This window comes from Diadema setosum, chromosome 20 (assembly GCF_964275005.1).
Source record: "Diadema setosum chromosome 20, eeDiaSeto1, whole genome shotgun sequence".
Lineage (NCBI taxonomy): Eukaryota > Metazoa > Echinodermata > Echinoidea > Diadematoida > Diadematidae > Diadema > Diadema setosum.
Window position 1 is genome coordinate 9,407,506 of NC_092704.1, and position 12,003 is coordinate 9,419,508.

Genomic DNA, 12,003 nt, shown 5'->3' on the forward strand with positions numbered 1-12,003 from the left:
ATTTGGGCATTGATAATGTTTGTCGTCCGATTTCTCTTCATGTCGTCGCGGTCCAAACCATCATAAGAAAATAGGGCAATAAGTTTTATTAACCGGGGAAATAAAATTACGCATTAAATACATTTGGCTTAAATTATCATACGAATTGTCGACTTTATAAAGACGAGAATAATTGACAACTTAGGCCATGCTATATCTCCAAAGATGAACTTTAAACAGCAAGTCACATACCAGGGAACGCAAGTTATAATTATTTGAATGAATTCATTAATGAGGCCAATAAAAGTTGTAAAAGTACACACACACATAGAGAGGTTTCAAGTTCGATATGTGATCATAGTTAGCTCATTGATAAAGTATCATAAATTTTTCGTGATCATTCGTTGGAATTATTTTTTTTTTCAGCGCCATTTGTGCGTCACATCAATCACCACTTCATGAAATGTGGTGCATGTATCAAACGCAACTCGCTGGTCATGTAATCGATAGCCTTGGTCAGCTCACTGTTATTACGTAATTAAGCCCTCGCAGCCGCCGACGCCGCCGCGCGCACCATGCTTTGTTTTGTCTTCAATGGGGTCAAGAGCAATGCTTCATTAGCATACGCCCTAGCAACGGAGGCGGAGTTTCAATCGGGCAAGAACAATAGGTGCGAAACGCAACGCAAAGGCGAGCATTCGAAAAAAATGAAACCGAAAAAAATTGTCGCAGAAAAACTGTGATTTGGGACCCTTGTCCTCATTTTTACACGCTGAAATTTTCTGTACAAATAGATAAAACGTCAAGGAATCAAAATCCGTCATAAAAAAATTTCGACCCGAGCAGTGCTTCCCCTTCATTTTCGGCTCATTACGGGAAAAGTCCCCGTGCGACTTATGACTCATTTTGTCGGAGCGCCACACATATGCTGATGTGTTAAGTGAAAGTGCAAGACATAACTTACATACAATCAAACAAATGATATATAATTATACAAACACCCATTCTCCCCAAAGGTTTTGCAAGTTTAATTCAGTACATTTTTGTCTCTCAGAGACTTTCATTGTACTCTCTGACAAGTTCTCTGCAGAAACCATGCCATATACATGTATGTATATACACATAATATCAAAATTATGTGTAGATAGATAGACAAGTATAGACAATGGATTGATAAGATAGATAGACAGATAGATAGATAGATAGATAGATAAGTATAGACAGAAAGATAGATAGACAGACAGATAGACAGACAGACACTGTCAGATAAATTGATATATAAACAGAAAGATAGACGGACAGATAGATAGATAGAGATAGATAGATAGATAGATAGATAGATAGATAGATAGATAGATAGATAGATAAATAGATAGATAGATAGATGGGTGTAGATGGATAGATAGATAGATAGATAAATAGATAGATAGATAGATGGGTGTAGATGGATAGATAGATAGATAGATAGATAGATAGATAGATAGATAGATAAGTATAGACAGACAGATAGACAGACAGACAGACACTGTCAGATAAATTGATATATAAACAGAAAGATAGACAGACAGATAGATAGATAGAGATAGATAGATAGATAGATAGATAGATAGATAGATAGATAAATAGATAGATAGATAGATGGGTGTAGATGGATAGATAGATATTTAGATACAGTTAGGAAAAGATGGATAGATAGATACTTAGATAGACAGATATATATATATATATATATATATATAGATAGATAGATAGATAGATAGATAGATGGATAGATAGATAGATAGATAGATAGATAGATAGATAGAAAGACAGACAGGATAGAAAGATAACACTTGCTGCAGAACCCATTTGGACAATTACAGAATAATCCTCTGGACCATACCTCCGAATGCTATTAACATAATTGCAAACAAGCAAGTTGCCTATGATAATGCTAATGTAACAAAAACAAACAAACCAACGAACAAACAAACAAAAACCAGGGACAACCTGCCCTGACCAGCCATAAATGGCCCCAATGGATTTGGGGGATGGGGAGGAGTATGCTACACCTATAAACTTGTGTCAATACTCACATTAACGGAGAGAACTAGCCCCAGGCAGGATGTGCTCATGGAGACGCCGAGGGTTAGACCGACAATGATGAGGGTAAGAATGAGGTGCCTGGTGAGGGGCTGGGGGGACTCCACCCACCCCTGTCTGACCATGATATTCTCAAGCACCTATGGGAGCAGAGACAAGATTTGGTACAGGGGAAGAGTTGGTGTTAGTGAAATGATTCTATTCATTCCACATAGTCTTCTTCATTGTTTGAATAAATGAATGAATGAATGAATGAATGAATGAATTGATTGATTGATTAATTAATGGATGAATGAATGAATGAATACGTTTATGAATGAATGTATGTACGAATGAATGAATGAATTGATTGATTAATTAACGGATGAATGAATGAATGAATGAATACAATTATGAATGAATGTATGTATGAATGAAATGAATGAATTGATAGATTAATTAACGGATGAATGAATGTATGAATGAATGAATGAATGAATACATATGAGTGAATGAACGTATGAATGTATTAATCAATGAATGAATAATATTGATTGATCGATTAATTAACGGATGAATGAATGGATGAATGGATGAATGAATGAATGAATGAACACATTTATGAATGGATGAATGGATGAATGGATGAATGAACACATTTATGAATGAATGAACGTATGAATGTATGAATCAATTAATGAATGAGTGACTGAATGGGTGAATAAATGGATGGATGGATGAACAAATTTACAAACAAATGAATAAATGGATGAATGAATTGGAGATTAAATGGATGGATGGATGAATGGATGGATAAATTAATGAATGAATGGATGAAATTGAGACGGGATGAATGAATGTATCAAAGAATGAATGAATTTACACATCACTGCCAGCAGGAACACACAAAAGTATGTTTGCACATCAAAAACATGAATTTCATTATTTGAAACATTTTGAGCACAGTATGAACACCTGTTGAACTTACACACAATAAACTGGCAAATATGGGAAACTAACTGTACCACAATTAGTATTCATGAAGGTTAGTAACCCTTCTAAACTGTTTGTCATTTAACAATAGAAAACGATTTATCATTCAAATATGTACATCACAAACAAATCTTCCACAGGTGTGCCTTAGTTGCCAGTAATAATAAATCATCACCTCCGGAAGGTACATACAGCTGTATGTACCCATAAGTACACCTAGTTCAAGGGGACGGGGGGCATAACATCCTGTATGTCCCATGACCGTTGCAACAGGCAGGTTGAGAACTAGCTATAAAGACCAAGTTGTTCTTACTGAGTTTGAAAGTCTCATCCACTAGACTATTATGATACTACCACTCAAACAGAGGTTCCAATTGAAATAAGCATTTTTGTTTTTGCATAAACTTGTTGCATCACACTGAGATATTATAATGCGCTACTGTATATTTTAAGAGTTTGATTTAAAAAACAGAGAGTAAGTAAGATAGAAAAATAAGAAAAAAAAATATTCTTTTCAATAATATTGCATTTCTTATGTACATAACAAAATATTCTTGAATATATCACAAATACTGCCACAATATTTAAAGGGTTCACTTTGTGTTTCAGCACATCTCAAGTTGATAAAAATGGATGTATCTGTTTTTGCATCTAAACTCTTCATTATTTGCTCTGCAAATGCCTCTTGAATGGAGAGGATGACTTAATTGTCGTTTATGGCATGCACCTGGGTACACACACCATGCAGGTTTCCAATATATGGCAATTAACTTCAATGGGGAAGTTGAGAGCTGATGGCAAACTAACAATCAATTTGCTTGATTGCAATCGCATTCCCATATGTCAAAGAGTGATTTCAAATAAATTTCACATCTAACCTTTGAACTCTTTCTAACACTTGGCTATCAAATTCTTCTTTTATTGCCTTAATTGCTAAATTTTCATGCAGTATGTGTAATGAACATGTTTACCGGGTTTCATCTTATTTTTTGGTTAACTGATACCATACAAACACTCACACATATTCATGAAAACTCTATTCATCCATCAAAAAACTAAATCAACTTTATAAGTGCATGTAGTCCCACATAATTATACCTCTGTAAGTGATAGTCATCTGCTCCACACTTACCTCTCTGCACACAAAGCATTCCAGTGGGTAGGTGCACATGATTGTAATTGCAAAGAGCACACGGGCCACATTCACCAGTGCATCGTTGTAGCAATAGTTCTCCAGTAGATCACCTACATTTGATAAATAAAAAAATTTATATACACATGTTTAAATAGCCAGGACATATACCTATTCTGCAGTTTGAATTCAATTAATGTCAAAATCTATTTCAGTTTGCAACAGAACACAATCATATTAGTAAGGTGTGCAAGATATACATGTACATCAATGAAATCATTCACCAAATTATTCATCTTTTATGACAAATATGCTTACCATGAATATTGAAAGTTGCAATAAAGGCACGTTGTATGCTTGCCTGAACACTGAAGGTTATTTTAGGTCGATGATTTATAAACACAGTGTGATATTGAATACTTCCATTAGTGGGTAACCATTTCCAGGAATTTCCAGGTGCAGAAGGGTTAAATGGGGGAGGGGGTGCATTGGGTGCGCATCCCCTTTGATTTTTTTGAAAATGAAAGAAATAAAAAGAAAAAAACGAAAGTGGGCGCATGCACGAAGTGGCACGAGAAATGCACAAATTGCCCGAGAGGCTTTTTTATTTTTTGTGCTTGTCAGCTGATGAAACCCAAAAGTGGCAACAGAATTTTTTTCCCCACCCTCCCCCCCCCCCCCACTTTACAAAATTCCCGGATCCACCCCTGCCACTCGGGGTCTTTTTTTAAAGGTGTTTGGATGCGAGTGGCTGTCACATTTGTCTGACAGCGATCGAGTTGCGATGGCATGGCTTTGTCAAAAGTGTGTGTGTGTGTGTACTCACCCTGCGTGTAGCCGGTGAAAGTGACGTAGCCACAGATCCCAATGACCAGGCACATGAGGGAAGAGACAAAGACTGAGACCTGAGTGACCGTGGTCCAGCGACCCTCTGACCTCTGCTCCAGCGACTCGTACAGCAGGAAGGAGTTATGCTGACACAGGAAAGCTGGTGATAGAGAAAGATATGTTTATCATTCCTCGGGTGCAAAAACCTCTGAACTCCAGAGTCACAAAATTTCAGATGAGCAAAAAAGAACAAAAAAAAAAAAACTCTTCTATTTTTGCAACATATTTTCCATATAACATCAATATTGATGTCAAATAATGCAGAAACATTGTTTTCGATTACACTTAATGATTGTAATGTTTCAACTCAAATCAGTATTTTTGATAGCTAGTTCAAAAATTGAGTCAAGAGGTTTTTGAATATATGCCAATTGAAATACCATGTCTTATCACATCAAGGATAACATACTGCACGGTAGCCAAAGTATGTGGAAGCATTATTGTGATTACACAAGAACATTATGTTGAGACAACATAGGGCTTTCATGTACATGTATTAATATAGAGAGCTAAAGTGTGCTGTCTCATAATGAGTCATGCTAAAAGTGTATAGGCCTAACATAATTTGTGATGATGATAATAATGATGATAATGATGATGATTATGATGATGATGATGATTCACAGCATTTGTATGACGCCATATATCTGCTCTAAAAATGTGCATTGAAATAACAAATTTTCAACTTAGAATTGTGTATGTGAGCAAGATAACATGAAATCATAACTGTCCTCCGGAACTGCCTTACAGTTTCATTCACTATTCTAATTTCCAGTCAATATTTTACTCCTTTACCTAACAAAACGGATTTTATTCCCTTTCAATACCCAGCTCACCCTTCCCTCCCTCTCTCTCCTCATTACCTCCACTGATTGTGTCTGTAGTTTGAGTGACCGATCTATTCCAGGTGTTAACTTAGGAGTGCATTGCCCGAGAGCACAACCGCTAATGACAGGGGAATTGAACCAGGGACCTCAGGATTAAGAGACAGTTGTCTAAACCACTGTGCCACAAAGACTCCTAAACTACTACCAGCTACCCCTTCCCGCTGCTACAGCACAACACTGCTGAGGTCAACATAACACTTGCCAAACTATGATTTCAATGGAGGTCAATATAACACTTTAATACAGTCGACCTCGATTACCCGGCCATGTCGGGACTGGCGCTCATCCGGATAAGTGAATTGGCTGGATATGGGAGACACAATGTTAATGTATATAGCTGCCGTCCAAGCTACCGTCCCAGTGCACTGGCAGCTAGGCAGGTATGCTTACCCTGCAACGCTGGTGTAATCTATGCTAGCCTGCGCAAAATTGTTGTCCCTTCTTCACAAAAATAAAGTATATCTTTATGTGAAAATCATACATGTTTTACCTCATTAAATATTGAGAAACCTATCATGAACATCTTATGAAATTAGTGAAATAGATCCATGAAAGTCACATTTTTTTCTGAATTTTTGGATGAAAAAAAAAAAGTCCTGCACTGCGTGAACGCATCTGGATAATAGAGATTTCCAGATAAAAGGAGGCTGGATAATCGAGGTCGAACTGTATCAAACATTACGATCCCGATGGTGGTCAATATAACACTTGCCAAACATTATGATCCTAATGGAGGTCGATATAACACTTTACCAAACATTATGATCCCGATGGTGGTCAACATAACACTTACCAAACATTATGATCCCGATGGTCAACATAACACCTCTGAGGTCAATATAACACTTGCCAAACGTATGATTCCGATGGAGGTTAATATGACACTTTCAAACATTACGATCCCGACGGTGGTCAATATAACACTTGCCAAACATTATGGTCAGGATGGTGGTCAATATAACACTTACCAAACATTATGATCCTGATGGTGGTCAATATAACACTTGCCAAACATTATGATCCCGATGGTGGTCAATATAACTCTAGCTTACTAACATCATGATCCCGATGGTGGGTCAATATTTAACACTTACCAAACATTATGATCCCGATGGTCTCAAAGAAGTGAGGTTTGCCAAACGCCCATGCACCAGGAGTATGTGGACTGTAGGCACAGACAAAGGATAATGATGTCATCATCAAAAATAATAATAATAATAATGATCAATTGTAATCGTGCATCACAAACAAATGAAAATAAGCTCTGATTTTGTTTGTTTGTTTGTTTGATAGATACTTTATTTTCTGCAAATCAATATATACATAAATTACATAATCATGAACACGGGAAACATACAAAGTATATTTGAAACAGAGTCGTTTGACTTGCATAAACAACGATATAAAAGGAAATTAATGATACAATATTACAGTATGCATGTCTATGCAGCAGGGATTACAATAACAATATTACATTTAAGAAGCGATAATGCAGAGGGCCGCCATTGTAAGCATTGCTTGAAAAGATGGCCGGCCTGAGGAAAAGGTAGGGACGTATTAAATTCGTAACAATACAAATTCTGCTGCGAAGATAGAAGGGGAAAATAAACTCTGATGTGTGATGGTGGTGAATGCGCATGCAGGTGCTTGAAAGTGCACAGGGGCAGATAGGCTGGAATTTAGAATAATAAAATTGGTTTGCTGGAAGAGGGAACGGCATACGATGTTGCTATCGGGAGACCAACATGAGTCATATAAATCATTTGTGCTTAACTCGTATTTGAAGTATACTGCAGTAAAATATGCTTCTTTAAGTTTGCTTTGAATGAAAACAAGGAGGCACACTGTTTCATGAGGACTCAAAATAAGTGAAATGGGTGAAACTGGTCAATCTTTACTTTTTTATATTTTCTGAAAGAACAATTTTTCTCCATATGTTATTCTAAGGTTTGGTTTATAAAATAAATGGGAAAGTGTATTTTTAGCACTTTTTAAAGGACACCATTTTTTAGAATAGTGTGATTAGGTATGCCTTAGAGGCTCTGTTTCATTTTATAAAACTCCTAACTAACTACTTACTTTCAACTTTATTCAATGATAACTTTTTGAAAGGATAGTGCTACTGGACACTTTAAAGGGACTGTAAAGTACTGGTCGAGGTGGCCGGGGATTCATGTTTTGAACATTCCTATTAAAGTGAGGTAATGAGAACATTATACCTCTTATGAAATATGAAAGAGCATGTAATTGTACGAAGGATTCGTTCATTTGATGAAAATTGGTTTTCAAATGGGTGAAATATCCAAGAAAGTGATAATAATAAAAGGCGACAGGCCACGCCTTTTATTAGGATCTCTTTGGTTCACCTTGTTTTTGGATATCTCAGCCATTTCAAAACCCATTTTCATCAAATAAACTTTTGATAGCCCTTAGAATTGCATGCTAAATGAAGAACAGGCAGGAAATCAATCACACGATTATAAGGACTTCACACAACAAGAACAGTCAGGGACAGGCTAGGGACACAGAACAAAGAAAACAAAAGGAGAGGGTAGGAGGTCATGGGCACGGAGCCCAACTGGTAAAGGGAGGGAGATTAGGGCAGGAGGGTGGACAGACAAAAGGCAGAGGAGGGTCAGTAATGATCCTGAGGACCATGGGGGCAACCATTGAGGGGAAAGGATGAACAGGGAGGCAACATCAACATCTATTCTCCTTTTGTTTTCTTTGTTCTGTGTCCCTAGCCTGTCCCTGACTGTTCTTGTTGTGTGAAGTCCTTGTATGTGATTGTTTTCCCAGCCTGTTTGTCATTTTGCCTCTGATGAAGATTCTGCTAGGATCGAAAGCTCAGGCCCCTTTTGACTCCATTAAAAAAAAAAAAAAAGGTATGACAGTGTTTGATGATGGTTTTCAGGATAGGTCCTTTGTGGTATGACGAATAGGTGCTCAGCTCTCTGAAACTTGTCAGGAGGCAAGCTCAGTTCTGTACTTGGAAAGGGATTATCCTATTACATTACCTGAGCTTTTGCATCTTCTTTTCCAGTATTTTTTTTTTTTTTTTTTTTTTTGGGGGGGGGGGGATAGATGTGAAGTTTCAATTCATTTGTTTTTTTAAGCCTTTAGATGCCAATGCACATAGCTGTTACTTGCAATTAACCCGTTCCTTACAGGAACCTGGTATACAGGTTCCCAAGATGAAGATAAGAGTGCCTACTTTCGTGGCCTAAATTCAAGTTTCTTTGTGTTGTAATGCCCAGAAAAATTGGTTTGCTAAAAAGATAAGAGTTCATTATATCACCATATGTTCTCTTTCTTATTGAAAAATGTATATATCACAGCATTATTTCCTTTTTTCTGATTTAGTTTGTGCCTGCTTTGCTATAAAACTCGTATGAACATGTACATAGTGATCGTAGCTGAGCTCGAGTAGATTTTTGTATTCGCTGACCCCAGTCATCCCATTCAAGTGCCCGTTTTTGTGTAGAACAAAAGAGTCTGTGAGCTCATCAGCACACGCTCTATTCATACCTTGCACTCGATCGATATTTCCATTGTTCACTGACACATGTAGTTGACCATGGAAAGGGGATATATGTACCGCTCAATGACTGCTTTCGGTCAGGTGGATTACCAAACCTGTCCCTTCTCTGTCGATGGGCAAAAAGAATCTCGTTTGGGGGCATTTAAGACACTCAAAGAATTGCAGAAGGAACGGGTTAAGCTCATTAGTGTTAGGTTAATATCCCCCTCCTTACAGTGTACCTTGAATTTTACCTAGCTGACTGTTAGTTTAGCATCCAACTCGGGGCTTAATTTCCCCCAGCCCTTTCTGTACCAGGGACTTTGGACAGCGTGTACCACACTATGGGGTCTTCTGTGCCAATTGGCACACAAGGCCGGTATACAAGGGGATATTCAGCCCCGGTGCTACGGTGCAATTAACTCACTGATAAGAGGCCAAAGCTTTTGAATTCTTAACGGTCATCGAAGCGCTGTGTGGAGGGAAGGACAAAAAATCTCGAAAGTTCACCTCCTCGTATCTCCCTTATTTTACCACCAAATCCCTTGAAACTTCACACATATATCAAATATGAATATATCATCCTTCATATGATTTTTGGGCGAAAACGCTGATGTATCTTTCGAGATATGTGTATTTTTCTACTTGAGTCGACTGTGGGAAAGGGTTACGATTTTTTCCCGACACAAGTCTGCGCCTGCATGAATATGCATTTGATCAACATATTACTAGTCTGTATACACCAGACTCACTACCTGCGAAGTCTCGTGTTTGTGCAATTAGTAGTTAGGTAAAAATAAGAGCAAAAAGACAACCAACTTTAAGAGAAGATACTGGACATGCACAACTAGATCATCCTCCTGCGCATGCGTTTTCTACTGGTGAGTGCACGCTTAGCCAATCAGCGGTGTCAGGCTCGGCGCAATGCGACAGAGGTCGATTTTCGGTCAGCAGGGTGGTGAGTGGGCAAGAGAGGAACCCTGCTTTGTGCTTCAACTGTTTCAAGCAGCACAAAAACCAATACATCGGACTGCGTATTCCTTTACGCCATGGATTTTACGTGGGTCACAAGTGACAGTGATCTCGATTTTTTCCAGACATAGCTGTGCGCCAAATGATACAGAAAAGATATTTGGAGAGCAGCATGGATATACTACCATAAGTCATATACCGAAGTTTCATTTTTGTGCAATGAAGGAAAATGTGAGAAAATAACACTTGTTTTGAGACCAAATTTTCTGTTTTGGAAGCTAAGTTTCGACATTATTTTCACACGTTTATCCTCAATAAAACCCCAAATAACTAACATTACGAGTTAGAGAATAGTTTCTTCTTCAGTTTGCTGTATAGATTTAATCATTTGATGGCTTTGAGGTGAGATATTGCGATTGTCCTGCTACACTTCCCCAGCGGTTTTACGCACACAAGCTGTTTACTTTTTGCAACTGAGGCTTCGAGGTCATAAGCTTTTGGCGAGTTAATTGCACCCTAGCGCCGCGCCTGTATTCAACTGGAGTAAGGGAATCAGATGATCTTCATTCATTATTGAACAGGTGGCTTACAACAGGCGCATGTGTCAATTATGAATGGCAAGCAGAGCACACCAGCAGAAGTGCCAAATGGTGAACAGAGCACAGAAAGTATCATACTCCTGGATCAATAGACACATTCAGTCTAACAGAAACACATATGAAGAGTTTGTTTGCAAAAACCGATAAGTCCATTTTTGAAGATTTTGAAGTAAGATCTCTGTCATAAAGTACAAAATAATACCTTTTAAATGATATATTGGTCACTACATATAAAGGTACAGTTTTGAAGTTATGGTCTAAAGAAGCAAAAAAATTCTTATTATTCTCTTTATTTTTCTTGACCTTTAATCGCAAATATCTCCATTTGGCAAATATGGACTTATTGGTTTTTGCAAACAAACTCTTCATATGTACAATGGAAAGTATACAATTCTATAGATAATAATGGAACATAAAGTTTACTTACATATCCATTGTTGCTGCACGGATGATAACAATTATTACAATGAATACCAGGAGAGCCAGAGATAGAATTGATACCTGGTAGGCATAAAGAAAGGGGAAGAAATAAAAAAAGGCAAGCATAGTTAGTCTATATCAACTGTGCAACCATTCCTTGTCCAGTGCAAGATGATGATGATGCGTTATCATTTTCAAATGAACCTACAAATTAAAATAACTATGTCTTTAACCCATGGAATCCGGGAAGCAGATGTTGCATGTATCAAATAAAGGACATTACGATCCACCTTGGAAGGAAAGAGTTAATGACTAAACGAGCATGGCTGCATTTAACTTCTGAAAGTATCAAACGTGCTACATGAAATTTAGGGCTATGAAATATTCGAACCCTCTATCAAACCTGTGATGCATTAAAAAAAGAATAATTTTATATAATTCAAATCTAAACGATAAAGGGGTTCCCACGGTTAGTGATGGGCATGGGAGGAAATTCCCTTGTCTGGGTTAAAATTAGAAAGAAAAATCATTTCATGCATACCTGCAACCATG

At 37.5% G+C, this 12,003-nt stretch overlaps 1 protein-coding gene across 1 annotated transcript in view; it reads right to left on the bottom strand.

The window, feature by feature from the left end:
- The window catches only part of LOC140244072 (putative sodium-coupled neutral amino acid transporter 11), a 57,106-nt gene that overhangs the window by 5,220 nt on the left and 39,883 nt on the right, over positions 1-12,003 (bottom strand). Inside the window, exons 8-12 of the mRNA XM_072323722.1 lie at positions 11,459-11,532; positions 7,035-7,105; positions 4,992-5,153; positions 4,166-4,278; positions 2,055-2,201 (exon numbers count right to left, since the gene is read on the bottom strand). Of these exons, the coding sequence (XP_072179823.1) occupies positions 2,055-2,201; positions 4,166-4,278; positions 4,992-5,153; positions 7,035-7,105; positions 11,459-11,532 (567 nt within the window). The remainder of the gene's footprint in view (positions 1-2,054; positions 2,202-4,165; positions 4,279-4,991; positions 5,154-7,034; positions 7,106-11,458; positions 11,533-12,003) is intronic.